Source organism: Ceratotherium simum, chromosome 5, assembly GCF_057802395.1.
Source record: "Ceratotherium simum simum isolate JZ-2026a chromosome 5, ASM5780239v1, whole genome shotgun sequence".
Classification (NCBI taxonomy): Eukaryota; Metazoa; Chordata; class Mammalia; order Perissodactyla; family Rhinocerotidae; genus Ceratotherium; species Ceratotherium simum.
In genome coordinates, this window is record NC_141904.1 from 12,259,834 (window position 1) to 12,278,129 (window position 18,296).

Sequence of the window (18,296 nt, forward strand, 5' to 3'; positions counted from 1 at the left end):
AGTGTTAACTTCATGTGAAACTAAAAACCCTTAGGTTTGGGATATCAAAGGGTGAGTGCTACTGAGAAAAATTGCTGATCACATGTGCACACTTGGTTAGCACAACATTGACATGTATTTCCTTCAATAAGCTAAGCCAGGAGCAAGTTAACGGAGAGGGGCCGGAAGAGGGGCAGGCACAACATTATGGGGATGGGCTGTCGGGCCAGCTGCCGCTGAGTCCCAGCTGCAGCGTCAGTGACCTCTGCTGGCAAGATTTTTCTCTCCAGTCTGCACAAAGCTTGGCGTCCCCTCCAGGTCTGTGTGTCTGGTTCAGTGTTCTTCAGAGAGATGCCGCAAGACTGATGCACAGCGAGGGTAGGGCAGACTGGGATTTTATGCTAAAATGTTTACAGGAGTTGGAGCTCACAGCAGTCAGGAGTTTAAGCATTGATCATATCCCTGCCTCCCTTAGCTTTCTCTCAAATGCAGATATTACTCACTTTCCAGATATAAACATATTTTCTTTCCTTTTTTAATACTTTTCTCAAAAAGAACATATTCAGGGGCCAGCCCTGTGGCATAGTGGTTAAGTTTGCACGCTCCACTTCAGCCACCTGGGTTCACAGGTTCGGATCCCAGGCACAGACCTACACCACTCATCAAGCCATACTGTGGTGGCGACACATATACAAAATAGAAGATTGGCACAGATGTTAGCTCAGGGACAATCTTCCTCACCAAAAAAAAAAAATTCAAAAACAAGTTTCACATAAACAAGTTTGTGAAATTTCTTAAGAATAATGTGTTTTCAAGTTGACAAAGTGAGGTGAAAACACTCTGTCAAAATAAGCTCACTTTTTAATGTGTGTGGGTCAGGGGATGAGGCATCCTTTACAGATCCCTACCCAAATCACACACTTCACGTTGCCACGTCGTCTCACTCACAGATACATGGGAAATGCTGCTGTTGGGCAAGGCCTGAGCGCAGCTCTAAGCCAGGCGGACCTTTCCATAACTGGCCGGATAAATCTGTAATGGGAGATTCTGGGCTAGAAAGCTGGACAGCAAAGTCCAAGCCATCAAGACAGGTCTCGAGAGTCATGCTGATGCAGAGTTACTGACTTAGCAGCTCTTGTCCCCGTGAGACCACATGGTGGGCACTTGAGGGCCTCTCTCAGCCTGCCCCACTCTCTCTAATTATTACGTTTGCCCTCGGGGTGGGGCCTCTGCAGCTATCTTCTAATAGGACTCTGTCCCTTTAACCAGAGCTAACTGACCAAGGGGAACCAATCCCTTCAACAGGGGGTGGGGGAGGGTGGGAATCAGATATCCTTTTCCAGAAACTGGCGATTAGGACGCAGGGACAACAGTCAGGCTCTGATGGACACTGTGCCTGTGAGGTCCTGCAGGGCGGGCCAGCATCTTCCACTGCAGTCAGGGAGAGCAGAGAAGGCTGGTCAGCACAGAGAGAACTGAATAAAGGTGACACGAGGGGGACGCAGAGATGAGGTGATATAGAGAGAAGGTTTCTGCTTCCTGGTTCAAATTTTCATCCATCCTCCCTTAGGTTCTGTCTTACGCTCCTGTTTCCTTCCCATGTCCCATTTTGTTTAAACAACAAAAGACCCCGAAGACAGATGCACTTCTTTTTAGTTTGCATTTAATACAGAGAAAAATAACTCTGAAAACTTTTGCTTGAGAGCTCAAAATTTGAATTATGGTGATCCAAACTATCAGGAACCCTCAGAATAGAGTGAGGCGTGTGTTAATTGGATTTTCTGGATAAATGAGAGTTAAGCAGAAATTTCCATCTTTGTTATAAAAATCTGTCTAAAATGCATGAATAAAGAAAAGATTGGAAACAACTTAAATGTCTATCAGTAGAACACTGGTTAGAGATTCATATGATGCAGTACTATGCAGGCATTAAAAGAATAAGACAGATAGAGCCATATGCCCCACCACAGAAGGTTCTCCATGACATATTGTTAAATAAACTAAAGTATCTGAATGCTTTCATTTGTGTAAAAAAAAATAATAAGGAAATAAAAATATTTAGGTTCATAGACACACACACATATATGCTTGGATATGCATAAGATATCATCTGTGGAGGGATACTCAAGATCTGGGACAGTGCAGGCCTCTAGGGAGAAACCCAGGGGCAGAATGAGAGGGAAACTTATTTCTATCTGTGTATCCTTTTGTATATTGGAAAAAAATGTTTTTTTTTTTACCATGTACAGGTATTAGCTCTTTAAATGTATACATAATACATTATCACATTCAGATGCATTAGCCTACTTTCCACTTTTATTAAGTACAGAGCACTCATTTCCCTTAACCATGAGAGATCCTGGAAATCGGAGTAGAAAGATCTTCAGAAACGTGCACATTGCTGGGGTCACCTATTCAAATGTGTTTGCTTTCGTCTGTAGAAGTCGTTGAGTGATCAGGTAAAGGCTGTGAGAAGTGAAGGCTGGGGGTTGCTTGAGCAGACAAAGTGTGGGGAGAAGGGAGATGAGAAGGGGTCTGGTCTGAGCCCCTGCGAGTCCACGCCCAGGTGGAGGCACTGCTAGCACACGGGGTTCTCATTTCCTACGTGGATTCTCACCACTCAGAGTGGTGAAGCCCTTGGACTTGGGCCTTTCTGCATCCATTAAACGGTGAAAAAAATATTTTCTTTCCAGGTTCTTCCGAGGAATAAATATTAAAGCATCTGGCACAGTGCTTGGCTCAGTTAGTTTTAGCTGAGTGCTGTGTGTTTGTGGTCATTTTGGTTGACTTTTCTTCAACGTGTCCTAGAAGGAGGTACATAACCTATATTAGCAGAGAATTATTATGAGTGTCAACAATGATGTTGGATGTCCTGGGTTTGAATTCAGACTCTGATGTTTAGAGGAGGTTAGTACCAGAAGTTTCTCTGCTCTCTTTGAAGACTTTTTTTGAGGGGAGGAAACTTATTTCATTCAGCATGGACATCTTTGCCATCAGTTGGAGAGAACCAGCCTGAGACTAAAGCCAGCACAGAGGAAAGTAGAGCAGAGAGAAAAGGGAGAGAGAAAAGGAGAGAGAGAGAGAACATAATTTTGCTACAGCCGTTGGATCCAGCTTTGCTTAAAGCCAACTATTCTGTCCATGGCAATTGAGAAGATGCTGACTCAGTTCCTTGTTCTTGTGTTGAGATGTAGAAACAGAGTGTACTAGAATTAGGAATTCCCAGTCTCTTCGGTGTTCTGGGCTGGAGTGAGACCGTATGAGAAGTGTCGGGCCCAGGTCTTCCTCTCATCCCTTCCCACCCACAACCCTGCTCCGTCCCACACTGCTGGGGACCTCGTGGACACACATGAGGACCCTGAAACTGCATCACAAACGCTGTCCACTTCCCCTGCAAAGAGCTGCCCCTTGCTTGTCCCTGGGACTGAGGGGAGTGACGCTGGCAGGGAAGAGGCCTAGGCAGGCCCTAGAAGTGGGCAGGGAATTCTCAGGTTCTGGATACTCAGAGTGTGGCCTGGGGGATGGCACAGACTCTGGGTTGGCACATCCCTGTTGGCCCTGCAGACTGTTTGCCCCATGGAGTGGGGGACCTCTGGACGAGGGCAGGGCGGGGCCTTTTGGCCTGGGTGTAAGAATGATACTGAGTGGGGAGGAGTTCCCAGTGGTTGGAATGTTGTCCTATTCAGAATGAGCAATAGCAGAGGAGGCTAGTTCTCATCATGATGAGAGATGACAAAAACAGTAGCCCGGAATTCTTACCTTTTGTCTTTAGGATGAGAAACATCAGAAATGATGGGGTCTGATTTGGAAAGCCTGTCGCTCTCCCCACTCACCGCATTTACACAGAAGCTGTCCAAGTCAATGAGTGGTACTTGGCCTTTCAGTCCAGCAAAACTGAGAAGCTAGATGTTAACAGAACCTAAGACACACACTATCTCGGGTTGTCAGAGTTCAGGAGAGAAACTGGCCACTTGGGAGTGAGTCAGCTTCTCTCTGGCATTACCTCATCGCTCATGTGAAGTGAGTTTACCTTTCTAAAGCAGAGATGTCATTTCCCACTCCTTCCATTAGAGGGGCCGGATGTGTATAAAGTAAGCGCTGACCCGGACTTTCCGGGCTCTGACATTATACAGCAGGGGGCACTGAAGGAGCTCGAAGATCCTTCCTGAGGCTGTTCTACACCTCAGATGCTAACTTCCTGGTCCCAGCCACAGGCTCCCCCCATATCTGACCCTTTTGAGTAGCTGACTAAAAGTTTCAGATTTCAATTACTTATAAGAGAAACAATACACACACACACACACACACACACACACACACACACACACACACTTCTATTCTTTCCTCACTAGAGACAAGCAAAAGTATGAAGTTTTCCATTTGCCTTGGGCCACACAAGACCATATTTTCACTCCAACATAAAAAAAGCCTTGTTTAGACAGTCCGTGATGTTTGACCCAATTTGTACCCTCCTCATTTCTTTTCATTCTTAGTATTTTTAGAATTTCTTCCTCTCTCCCAAATCTCTGAGAGAGAACTCCAGGAACTCTCTGCTTCCACCAAGAATAATGCTATGCTCTTAACCACCACAGCTTTGCTGTGACAAGTTGTGCCGTGCTCCGGGGCTCCAGTCCCTTCTGCCTCTCCTAGAAGGCTCGGGAACTCAGCTGCCTAGGGTTAACTTGCTCCACATACCAGCTGTGTGACCTTGGGTAAGTTATTTCACTTCTCCGTGCCTTGGTTTTCTCACTGGGAATTATCCCTTGTAGCAGCTTGTCTCTAAAGACGTCTGCCATCCATTCCTTCCCTCCCTGTACGTGCCTGACCCTTCCCCACTGAGAATTAGCACCCACTCCTCCACTCTCTTGACCCTGGCTGGGCTGTGACTGCTTTGATGCCCAGAGTGGTCAAGCTTTTAGACGACTCTGTCCCCACTGCTATCTGACTGCAAATGCATGAGGGGCCTGCTCAGCTGATCCCAGTCAAACCTCAGACCCATGTGAAATCATAATAAGTGGTTGTTTTAAGCCACTAAGTTCTGTGCAGCAAAAGATGACCACACTAAACTTTGATGGAGATGATGATGATAATGTCTACCTCACAGAACTGATATGAGGATTAAATGAGTTAATATTCATTGGATGCTTAGAACAGTGCCTGGTAATACTAATTGCCATATAAAAGCATGTTGAACCAAAAAATGAGTGACCTAGGACTCTGAGGGTATTAGAGTCTCCAGCTAACAAAAACTCATTCTGAGGAAAGCACAGTAGTTGCCACTGTCCAGTCCCCAGTCTTCTGAAAAATAACTCAGTCAATGTGGAGTCAGTTGGTGGCGGTGAAAACAGTGTCCTGAAAACCAAAAGGTGTTGGTCCCATCTCTCTGAGCCTGGGCAAGCCCCTTAACTTCCCTAGGCCTCCGTGTCCACAGCTTTCAAGTGAAGACCATAATCACTGCCACCAAAACAGGACTGTTGTGAGGGACAAATATGAAAATAGTTGTGACAGAGCTTTGAAGAACATAGATTCTTTAGCCTTTGCTGAGACATTTCATTTCTGACCCCTCCATGTGTGTCAGTCTGTCAGACATTGAGGTCTGTACTTCCTTACATTAAACCCTGGCTCCATGCTTCTTGGCTACAACCAGTCTCTCGCCAATACCCCCAACTCCCTTTTCTCCTCATCCTTTTTTCTGCATGGTGGAATCCTGGTCTCCAAACCTGGGTTCCACTTGTAGCTACCTTTCTCTGTCTGTCTTCTCCCCTTCACAGCTCAGCTTCTTGACACCGAGTCTTCACTCACTGTCTCCACCTCTACGCAGCGTCTGCCTTCCCCACCACCCAGAGCTGCTCTGCCAGGATCACCAGCGGAATTGCTAGAGCAGGCTCATACCAGCTCTCACGACTGGGTGCCTCTCTTCCCAACTCCATGTTCAGTGATATCATGTTGGTAGCTTAAAATCATCCATGGTGGGAGTATTTACGCAGTATTGCCACAGAATTGGCAAACACTATAAATCAGGCTTTCTGCTTCCCCCAGGAGCTGGTTGTTAACCTTTACCAGCACACCACTGGCAGTGACCTTCTAGTTGCTGAATGCAAAAGGGCACTTTCCAGACTTTCCTTACTTGGCTTTATCTTCACTGGACACAATTCACCAGTCTGTCCTTTCTGAGATGTTCTCCATCTCTGGCTTCCTAGCTGCCACTCCCCCAACTTTCTTCCTACTTCTCTGGCCTCCTCTCTGTCTCAGCCTCTTATATAGGATTTATTTAACTCATCTTTCAAATATTGGTGTTTTCCAGGATTCTGTCTTTCTCTATACAAGCTTCATAGGGCACATCTTGCATTCCCATAGTTTTAACAATTCTAAAACTAAAAGGTTATCTTTGATCCCTCCCCAGCCCTCACTTGCCGTATCAATTCCACAAGCCCTGCTGATTTGATCTCCTAAACAGCTCCCAAATCTTCCCCCTTCTCTCCATCTTCACTTCCCATATGTAATCCAAGCCACTATTATCTCCAGCCTGGACCACTGCAATAGTTTCCTAACTGCTCTACTTTTGGCTGCTACTGTCCTCTGAGCCATTCTCTACATTTCAGCCACAGTGATTTTTTCACAATACAAAACTGATTAAAATACCTCTTCTTGTCCCAACCAGCTTTAAACAATTCAGTGGCTTTCCACTGCTCTTAGTGACCTGGGAGGCCCTGCGTGGTATGGCTCCTGTCCTCCAGTCTGATCACAAATCCATCTTTCTTGCACTCTGGCCACCATTTGCTTCCAATGCATGATGTTCCCTCTAAAAGCAGACTTTTGTACCTGCTATTCCCTCTACCTGGAAACTCTCTCTCCTCTCAACTCCTACTCATCTTTCAGACCTCACCTCAAAAGTTCCTTCCTCAAGGGCGACTTCCCTTGACCTTCCAGAGGAGGTTAGACCCCCCATTAGACATCCTCATGGCACTCATTGCAGCTGTGATCATTCAGCTTTTTGCGGTCCCCACTGGATTCCCACTGAGCTCCAGGGACTCTCTGTTTTGCCCACTCTTGGATTCCCAGTGCCTAGCTCAAACATGTTTTGAATGAATGAAACATGACGTTCAGATCCATACCTGGAGTCAGTCCCCTCTTCTGAATTTCTGCTCCACGTATCTAGTGGTCTGCTGGTGACTCCATCCTTCCAATTGCTCAGGCCCAGACCTTGGAGTCATCCTTCACTCCTCTGTTTTCCTCATCCCATGGGACCTAAACCACCCGCAAATTCTATCAGATTGATCTTCAAAGGATGTCCAATATCTCAGCCAGATAGTATGTGCCTCCTGATGAAACAACATAACCCAACCTAGGAAGCTGTCTTGCTGCTTCCCAGATGGTGAGAAACCACCTCATTTCTTCACAAATAAATTGCAAAGAGGAAAAAAAGAGATAGAAGGGGGAACCTACAGATTAAAAAATACTTAGCTACATCAACCAATTGTAGTGTGGGACCTTATGTGGGTTCTGATTCAAATTGTAAACAAAATTATGACAACTTTAAGATAATCAGATTTTAACTGATGGATCTGATGATATTAAGGAACTATTAATTTTTAAGGTGTGATGATATGGTTATATTAAAAATGTTTATTTTTTTAGAGATGCAAGCTGAAATATTTACAGATGAAATGGTGTGATGTCTGGGATCTGCTTCAAAATAACACAGTAGAGAGGGCAAGTAGGTGAGGGCATAGATAAAACTGGTGATGAATTGTTGACTGCTGAAGTTGGGTGATGAGTACACTGGGGTTCACCATACTATTCTTTTTCATGTTTGCAATTTTTCCTATTAAAAATATCTATTCAGAATGTGATCTATTCTTCCTATTTTCACTACTCCTACCCTTGTCCTAGCCACTGTCATCTCTCACCTGTTCAGCCTCCCATCTGATCTCCCCACCCCCACCCTCGCCCCGTCCTGCTATGTGGTCACTACCCTGCAGTGAGAGAGATCCTTAACACATCAGATCGGTTCCTCTCTGCTTAAGTCCTGCAACCGCTTCTCATCTTGCTTGGACCTTGTGGTACACCTCTCTGAGCTCATCTCCTAGCACTCAGCGCCTCATCCGCTCCCCTACCACCCTTCTGCTGTCAGGCTAGAACTTCAGACTCTCTGGCAACGCCCACGAGGCCCTGGTGTTGTGTCCTCTGCGTGCCCCTCCTGCCTCACCACCCCAAACTCCAGGCTTCGGGGATAATCCACACTCACCCCAGGCTCCTTTGCTTAGTCGCTCCTACCTGGACTTGCCCCTGCTGGGAAGCCCAGGCTCCGTCAGCAGCAACTCAGTGCTCTCTGTTTGGTTCTGAGCCCCTTGGAGCTCAGTTTCGTTTAATAATCATCGATTGCCTCGTCAGTCTCCTTCCCTGGAACTTAAGTTCCTTGAAGGCTTAGGCTACTTCTTACATCTCTGTAGCCCTGGCCTTGACAAAACGCCTGACACTCAAAATTAAGCATATTTTGAATAAATGAATTACATTTTTACATAAGTTAGCACTGTTACATCTTTTAAATCTCTGTATGCCAAAGTTTCTTATAACAGGAATAAAATTACATAGAAGTCATAACTTTTAAAATTATTGCTAAAAGTGCTCTTGACTTCTCAGCCAAACACTGTAAATAAATAGATTTGATGCCTTAGATGTCAAGAATGAAATAATAAAAATGTAATCACATTCCCCTTATAACCAGTTCTTCCATTGGTTGTCTAAATTTGGAGTGTTTCGTTTTAAAAATTGTACACCAAGCCAACTTGCCTGCTCACTGACCGTCTTGCTTGAACAATCAGGGTCAAGGGGTGCACACTGGGGAGGGATGGAGGGAGGGACCAAAGGGGGCTGCTCTCTCCAGAAAGGCGATTAATAGATGCCAGGACTTGGGGAGGGGAAAGGGGAAGAGTTGTCAGACTCACAGGAAATTGAAGCGGAAGACTCATTGCCTCTGCCAAGAACTGATGGAGACAGAGGGAATGGAACCAAATCAACCAACAGGTGATGAGAAGAGAGGAAGGTGAGCAACAGGAATGACAAGACCTGAAGTAATGGAAAGAATACTGCTTTCTAAACAGGATTGCTTTGCGTGGTTTGTTTTTATCCTTTTAATCCAGTTACTATCTCAATTGTTGCAAATTATTTCCATATTAAATGTTTTGCTAGATAATGAAGTTGATTTTAGCAGAGAGCAGTTATTAAATTTTTGGAGAATCTGGTTTGGATTGCCCTTCAGATAAAAAATTACTACTACTGGCCAGCCATTAGGATGGAAATTTGAGTTATTTCCCTGTGTAGGTGATGGATTGTGCCACCCGAGCCCCTGGCACTTCCTTTCACATTAGCCATTGGGCCTAACTGCATGCATTTGAAGATAATTAGCAAAGGTTAGGAGTACAGTCTGTGAGGATGGAACAGATATTTTTAATGTGAAAAATTACTAGCTTATAATAGCATTAAATTATAATTTCACTCCATATTCTAAAAAAAGTATACAAACTCTTAAAAACTGATTTTATAGAATATCCAAAGATATAAGAGAAGCCAAATGCCTCAAGTACTGAGGCCTCAGTAAGATAGCAGTGAGTGCGGGGAAGCTGCACCTCACGGGGCCTCCTAGAGGCCGTCAATACAACAATCACCACCCTAAGGCTGCATTACTTTGTCACGTCTCTTTTCTCCATTCTCTGTTCAGTTTACAGTAAGCATTTTTCTCTGAGGTGTTGAGAAGGAACAAAAACACGGGCTTTGGAGTCAGGCAGCCCTGGGTTGGAATCCTGGCTCTGTCTGGCTGTGGGATCTTCTCAAAGTCACTATAAAATGTGGATAATGAGGTCTACTTCCCAGGGTTCTTGGGGAAGGACTGAATGAAACAGCCGATGTAAAGAATGTTGCCCAACACCTGGCACTCGATAGTGTAATTTGTTATCCACTGTGGATGAGCAGAGCAGAATGTTTCCAACACTCAGTGATTTTCATAAGATCAGGCCTATCCAAAGCACTAAATTACCAGCAGACTTCAATCTCTCTTATTCCGCTTTTTTTTTTTTTTAATGTCATATTCCATTTGAGTCCCAAGCATGTAAGTAGGTACTATGGAATGTAAACAAGTAAGGAAACAGAAATATATTGAATGAATAATATGTGAAACAATGCTCTGACTCACACAGATGAAATAGCTGCTTGGCTGCACAAAAGAATTAACATTAAAACATTTAAAAAGAGACTTAACATAGGAATAAGCTATTTTAATCAAGCAAAAACAAATTTATATTCATTATTTCTAAAAATAAAATTAGACTTTTCCAACCCTTAACATCTGCATTTAATAATATCTTCTAACCAAAATACAGATGCTAAAACAGCAAATTACAATATATCTTGTACAGCATACAGTATGCTCACTGTTTACACTTACTTTAATTCTAGTTGGTCGGTATGTACTCAATGCATACTTAAACATCACTCATAATAAAGTTTTCACAATTAACAAAAAATGTGACAAGGCTGTCTTAAAACGGCTCTGCTATAAATTGTATAGAATATACAGAATTACAAAGTCAAGTATTTTTTATCAAAATATACACCCCTCCCTGAAACTAACACAAGCTATCAACATTTTAAACGAATAATACAATTATAGAAAATATTTGCAAAATTATTTTTTCATGTATAAATATTCTGCCATATTTACTTTGGTCTAGAATTATCAGCATACAAGTCCACTTAAAAAATATCCACATGTAAGGGCTGAGAGACATCACTACATGTAATAATTTTATATTTGGAGTTACCTCAAATCAAAATGACTAAAATACACAGTAATTCTCCTCGATTCATAATCCTAGTTGAGATAAAACAAATTAATAGATCATAGGATTGCTTATTCAATATTCTAATTATCAATTCAAAAATGATTTTCATAAGCCCTTTGTGACTATCTCTTTAACAAAACCCAAATGAATAGTGCAGGTGTACATATATACAATGTATAAAATAGACTTGAGTCCGCTTGCATTTTCCCATTTGTCTCTATTACATAATACTGTATGTAAGTGAAAGCAGAACAAAAGATAAATGCAGGTACAACATTGGGCTTACTTAACAGCAAAGTACTATACTATAAAAAGGTCAGCTTTGATCATGTCCTTCTCTGGGTGTTTAAATGCTTTCTTGCCCACCCAAATCCATATTAAGTCTTCTTCATGGAGACATCACAACACTCGGAGAGAGAGAAACCGGAGTCCTTTGAGCTACTTCTTCATAATGGTAACCTTGCAACCTTGGATAAACTTGGGTTTCCATCTATCAAATCCCATGAATATGAATGGCTGCAGGTTACCCTTAAATCGGGTTCTGGATTCTGCTCACACTGGTGATCAAAGGGTAGGAATGTTTTCTCTCTCCCTCCTATTCTGGCAGTTTAAAAAGTAAGAATCACGAGTTCCAGCTTCCCAGGAACCTAGTCCACATGATGGAATAAATAGCCTAGAGGGCAATTAGACTTTGAGGGCAATGTTGATGGTGTGGGTCAGTGGAAAAGAACATTAGAAAACTTAAGTGGATTTTTAGGCAAGGGGGTTAGATGTCTGCAAACATGAAGGCAAGGCATCTGGTTTTGTGGATATATTTCTAAGTCATGTCAGTAAGTGATGGAACCTTGTCATTCCACATTCTCTCTCCCCATCCCTCAAAAACAAAGCTACTGTTTGAGGCAAGGAAGGTCATCACTTCCTCTTGCCCAATCAAATCATTAATGGGTGGGATAGAGGGGGGTGTTTCTGTTGTCCTTTCGTTTTATACTAGTATATACTTGTGGGCTGCATAGTCTCCAAGAAGGCTAATAATTGTAGGGATTAGGCTTTCTGTCACTTTCAAGTGCTTGGAAATTCATCACCGTATGTGTGCCTTGTGCTAACCTTCCTGGACACTCCTTCAGTGGAATGGGAGGTGTCAGGTTTTACTTGACCCCTTGAGGCTGGTTAAGTCTATCTGGACTAGACCTCCACATCCACGGCCTTGTGATGGATGGAAGACTGCAGGGAGTTTCAGAAGAATTTGACGCTTCTTCATTTTCTGAGGTGAGGCCACAGCAAAGTAATATACAGCACAGGTAATCACAGGTAAATTCTGGGAAGGCTCTTCCCCATAGATAAGGCATGACCCATGTTTTCAGTGACTCGAGTAGACCAATTCTAATAATAGCTCAGCCATACTTCAAGAGAACAGCATTCCATCTAAAAGCATACACATGCTCTTAAGTCATATCCAAAATGCTTTCTACTGATTTTTACATCAGTCCTCATTATTTGCAGATCTATTGCTCATCATTATAATTCTCTACAGGGGACATGGACAGTTAAAAGTTATAGTGATTTATATACGTATCTTACAAGGTTTGTGTTGCAGAAAAGTAGTTCTAGATAATGTATGAATGTTCTACTTAGGTTACTCATTTCACACATATTTTCAGCTATATTATTAAGTATTTCATATGTATCCATTAATTTAAACAATTTTTAATAGTGCAGAAGCTGTGTGGGAATAATGACTGTCATAGCTCATTCACCTTTTAACGTATTTATGAAGATGACATTTTCATGATATCTGACCCTATCTTCTCCAGTGACTAAAGACAGTTCAGCAGCCAGTTCCTATTAGCAATTACTAGAAAGTTTTATATTAGGCTAAAATTAAACTCTTTGTTTTCACTGGCAGAAATACCACAGCTAAGAACTTCATAAACTTTCACAAGATACTTGGGATACTGGAGGATCAGCTATTTTGTTTTTGTGCACTTTGCATGAAGTTAATGCTAAAACCCAAAGTAGATATTAGGATCCTTTTTCTGGAATTTTCACAAATGAGATTTTCTTTTTTACATTTCACTCCTTCATGACTGTTACGTGAACAAAACAAAACTAAACTAAAAAAAAAAAACAAAAACAAAAAGAGAACAGCTAACTAAAAAAACTCCTCAAAACACAAACACACCAACTTAGATTTTTGAAGATTTTTCTAAGTATCGCCATTCAAAGGACATTTTCAACAATGGTTTGTACGTTATCCTTTTGGCCATTGTCTTCTGAATCAATGAAATGTGGATTCTCCAGGGGATTTGAGTTTTCATGGCACACGTCACCTTCCGTGTTCTCCCGCTGACTTGGGCTTTTAAATAAGTGTTTCTTCTGGTGCATCCCCAGGGCAGCAGCTGTTTTGCAAATTTTGGGGCACTGGAAGCAGGCATAGCCCTTCCCGTTGTGCTCCCGAATATGCCTCTGCTCGTGATTCCTTTTTGTGGAGAGATACAAAAAACTCTGAAAGCAGAACTGACAGTGGTAGCGCTTTTCGCCAGTGTGGATTCTTTCGTGGATTTTGAGGGTCTCGTTCAACGTGAACGCCTTGTTGCAATACTGACAGACGAACTCCTTCAGGCCCAGGTGGATGCGTTCGTGTTTCTGCAAGTTTCCTTGCATGGAAAAGCGCCGGCCGCAGGTCTTGCATGGGTACGGCTTCTCTCCGGTGTGACACCGCATGTGCATCTTGAGTGTGGACGGGCTCTGGAACTGCTTGGCGCAGAGCTCACAGGTATAGGGCCTGGCAGTGAGATGTCGGTGGGGCCGTCCTTGGTTTCCAGCCCCCGAGGCCTTGTCTCCGTCGCAGAGTTCACACTGCAACTGAGGCATCTCTTTATTTTCTTCTTCCTCGAAGGCCTTCTCCGGAGGAGCCTTCCCCACAGCACAGTCCAGTTCTGCTGGGTATTTACACTTATTGCTTGGGCTCCTGTTTTCATGCTCTTTCCTCCAGGTGACTTTCCTCATTTTTCTCAACTGTCTGGATTTCTTTTTGGGTTTGTAGTTGTAGTAAGGGCGCCATGGTTTGTCCGTGGAATCCTGGTCACTTGCATCGTCGAACATTTCGCTCATCTCCACACACTCGGATTGGCAAAGCCCAAGTGGGCTGTCTCTATTGGTCTCCGGGTCACTCTCTCGTGGCAGAGTCTCCTCTTGCATTTGATACTTGGGTCTTCTTCCTCTTTTATAGAACAATTTAGATCCTAGGATATGCCTTTTCACAATGGCTTCATTCCCAATTTTCACTGTTATTTGGCAAAGGGGCGCGACGTTGCTATTTGTGGAGGTTCCAGGGAGAGCAGGCTTTGCAATGTAGGTTTCAATTTTACTGGTTTCTTTAATGATATTTGTGGTTTTGCTCAACGACCCTCCAGGATCAGCAATGTATTTTGACTCCTCTGGTAGTTCTCCTCTGTTACATGGTACAGTTTTCTTTTTCTCCTTAATGCTTTTGGGTCTGCTGGCAACTCTACTCACTTTGTCTGGCTCAGGTTTGCTGTCATCTTTCAGGGACTGACTGATGGCTGGGTCTGAAGCGGCTCTGTGGTTGCTGCTGGTCATGGCAGCAACAGCGTTGCTGTGCATTATCACCGAGGAAAACTGGCTACTGTGCACAATGACTGAGGGTGCCGAGCCACTGTAGCTGATCACTGAGGCGGAGTTCTCGCTGCCATTACTCACAGACAACGCAGGAACCTCCCCTGCCGGGACGTCAGACCTGACAGCATTTTCAGTGGAAGAAACTGACACCTCAGTTGAATAAAAGTTATTGTCAAGATGCACTTTCAAGGTCTCCTCTCCCCATTTGGTGCCCTCTGCATTTTGCACACTGGCAGAAGTGGGTATGTCCTGACATGCAGGTGTTTCCAATGGGATGGCTGGACTCTTGGTCAAGGTGTTCACACCATCTTGGAAATTCAGTGAAGGTAATTCAGAGCTGTGTGGATTCTGAATAACATAGGGACCAGGTGCAGACTCACTCATCTGACTGCTTTCTCGAGCATTTTCATAGGAAGAATTTCGGTAGCTCTTATAAGGAGCCCTCTTGCATTTCATAGGCAGGAGTCTATAAAGTTTATATGGATAGACACTAGGCTTCAAGCCTCCGTTTGCCGTTTTTTTACTGATGGACAGTCTATGATCTATGGCATGGAAAGACTTCTGATGGTTTTTGAGTATATAGTAGGTCATGAAAGTTTCAAGGCAGAAAATGCACTGATACCGCCTTTCTCCTGTGTGCCAAATTTCATGTCTTGTCCTGTACTCAGCCAATGCAAAAACTTTGTTGCAGTAATGGCAAGGATATGTTCTTCTCCATGAGTGAACATTTGCATGTCTGCGGAGGCTGGACAAAGTCACGTAACTACGTTTGCATACAACACAACTGTAGAGCATCTGCCCATTAACAAATTTAACCATGTGGTCTGTTTCTGGCAAGGTACTTCCGGTACTGGAAAAGTCACCAATCCTATTATCAGATAATAAAGGTTCTGGACCCGTGAATGAACTTCCATTTTGTCCAATGGTAGGATAGTTTTCTAAAAAGCGCTGATTTCCTCCCGGAACGGGCATGTGGCTGGGCCGCATACAGATCTGCTCGTGCCGGTCCAATCTGCTCAGGGAGCTGAACTGCTTGTTGCAGTGCTTGCACACCAAAGGCTCCTGGGTTGGCTTGTGCAGCTGCATGTGGGCACTGAGCAGAGTGCTGCTGTCAAAGGATTTGGAACAACAGCTACAATTGTAAACGAGAGGCGGAACCTCTGCTGCCGGCGGCCCGGGAACGTCAGAGGATTTATTTTCATCTTCCCTGGAAAAACGGACATCTCCTTCATTGTTGGGAGACTTTGAATGAGAAAGAACTGCAGCTGGCTGTGGACTTCTTTCTTGATTAACCTCTGCGTTGGTTACTGGAGGAGGTGGTATACTTTCTGCAGCTGAATCAGAATCCTGGGGTAGGGAGAGTGTCTTTGGCTTTCGGCATGTTTTTGGCTTTGCTGTAAGAGCTTCGCCATTTTCTTTACCTGCTTTACCAGGTGAAGTGCTATCACGTTCACGTACAGGCTGACTCCTGTAAGCCTCAGCCACGGAAGAAACGGCATACGAGTGCTCGGCCAGGGTCCGGACGGGCTCCGCCTCGTGGCAGACATCAGTCCTCTCCAGGCAGAGACCAGCGGTTCTCATGGAGTCAGAGACCTTCTTGAAACTTGCCCTCAAGTCCAGCGGAGAAAACATGTTATTACTATTTTCTGTCTCAATGATGGAAAATGCATTTGTGATCCTTGGCCCATTAGTGATGGCCGGTTCTTCATGCCTTTTTTCATTTTTTTCTTCTTTAACCACTCCCTTCTCAGTAATGCAGAATACATAGGGACCCGGGGAATTGGAAAAGCTGCGATCGGTAAGATCTTCCAAGAAGGATATTCCCAGCTTTTTCCCTGCGGCCGCAAGGTCAGTGACTGTCTCCTGCCTCTTGACGACAACTGTGGAGCTGTAGATATAATTAAGGATTTCTGTAAACACTTCAGCTTTGAGATCATCCAGCTCCAGGACATGGCTGGAAATACAGATTGTATGGCTCCAAAAGATATTTTTGAAATAAAGGCTCGAAGCAGCCAGGACATTGCTGTGGGCTTTAAATTTGGTGTCTTCCACAATGATCGTGACATCACATAAAATGCCTCGAATGCGCTGCTCATTTAAGATGGAGAGCACTGTGTCACTGTGAAAGTCGTCCTTGAGGTCCCTGGAAAGGGACATGACTGTCATCTGAAACAAGAGGAGAGAACTGGTCAGAGGCCCTTCCACAAGTAGCTTCTTTATTTCTAGAATATTTCAACCTCTTTGAAAAACTTTTATTTTGTATGAAAATACAGGTTTTTATCTCATTCTGTTTTGCTTCCAAGACTTGGAGTCAACATTAGAAGCTAAATCTTTATCTCGCCTCAGCCTGTTTCTCATACCATTGCTAACAGTTGTTATGGTTGGAAATCCTCCCAGAACTCTTTCTCCTTCTTCCTTCAAAGTTGTAGCCATATATACATGTCCAAATTTGGGAGGCGGAGGTTTCTTCCCCTCCAGTGTTAAGGGTCTCATCATCACTCAAGGCTGCTGTACTGAACCCTGGAGCTGGGCAAAGCCATGGTCCTGCCACAAGCCTCTGATTTATTTTCAAAGATAGCCCTGATGATCTGACCCAAACAAATTCACGAAGCAGGAAAATGATTTTAAAACAGTTTTCCCTCAGGAAGCAGTACCTGTATGTAAAGGCATTGCCTGCTCAGAGAAGAAAGATCTGGAAGAGCCAGTCCTCATTCGTGGCTCTGGAGCAGCTCTCCAAGTCTCAGCCTGCGTGACTGAGTGTGACCACCAGGGGCACCCCGCCTCTGCTCTACGGGCCCTTGGGCGGACTCATCCCATTCCTTCTCCGATTTCTCCTTCATTACAGCCAAAGTAGACTGAGGTTTTCGAAAGAACTCTGTGAGGTACCGAAGGCAAACCAAAAGGAAACAAAACACGACACCACGAAAGTGTGTTTCTGAGTTTACAATACCGAGTCTAGTCATAGGTTCCTGAATTACCAAGATTTAAAGGCACAGTGGCCCTTGTTCTGGTCCGAGGATCTTATCTCTGTTCTTCCCGGAGCCTCGTTCTTGTTATTCTCTATATATGTTCTATACCATGAGCCTGGGATGGCCCGAGCCTACCAACCAATATTCTAGTGAGTGATAGTCAAAAGCAGCAGCTTCCGCACTTCCCCAGAGTAAGAAATACATGGTACACAGTGACCCAAGACAGAAGTGAAGTTAAAACTTAACCTCACGATGTGCGTGCGATGCATTCTGTTCTGTTCCATTATCTTTCATTTAAAAAATGCTAGCAGCAACTCACTAAACTAATTTCACTATACACTAATAGATCATCCCTTCAGTTAAAATTTAAAAACCCCTCTAGTCTGAAGGATATACTGCTTAGTATATCCTACTAGCTAGCTATACAGCTAGCTAGTATATAGCTAGCTGGTTAGCTATTCATCCAGTCTCTATCCCTTATCAGATGACATCCAGAGAGCCATATAGCTTGATGATCTTTAACTCGCAGAGGTAATGCCTCCTAGCACTAGAGGATAACGTGTAGCTCACGGCATTTATTCATTTGGAAAGACCAGATGCCCACAGAAAGAATCCCTTTTTACTTTTTGCAGAGCTTTTATAAGTTGTGCCTGTTATGTTATTTAGTGTCCTTTATACAAGGATCCATTTGCTAAATTCTTTTATTTCATTTGGCCATTGGAAAAAGTGCATTTCTACTGATAAATTCTTCAAATCAGATAATGAGAACAATATACTCACCATTTTTCTCTTTTAATTCTTGAGACAAGGAAGCTTAGAACTCACTTTTACCATTAACTGTTATAGCCATTGTTAGCCTGGGTTTCTG

General features: G+C 43.6%; 1 protein-coding gene across 9 annotated transcripts in view; it reads right to left on the reverse strand.

Annotated features, from left to right (window-relative positions):
- Window positions 1-10,238: 10,238 nt before the first annotated feature.
- The window catches only part of ZBTB38 (zinc finger and BTB domain containing 38), a 76,392-nt gene continuing 68,334 nt past the window's right edge, over window positions 10,239-18,296 (reverse strand). For all 9 annotated transcript variants that reach the window (XM_014789135.2, XM_087430463.1, XM_087430464.1 and 6 more), the window contains one exon: window positions 10,239-16,625. In XM_014789135.2, the coding sequence (XP_014644621.1) occupies window positions 13,038-16,625 (3,588 nt within the window). In that variant the 3' untranslated portion in view covers window positions 10,239-13,037. The remainder of the gene's footprint in view (window positions 16,626-18,296) is intronic.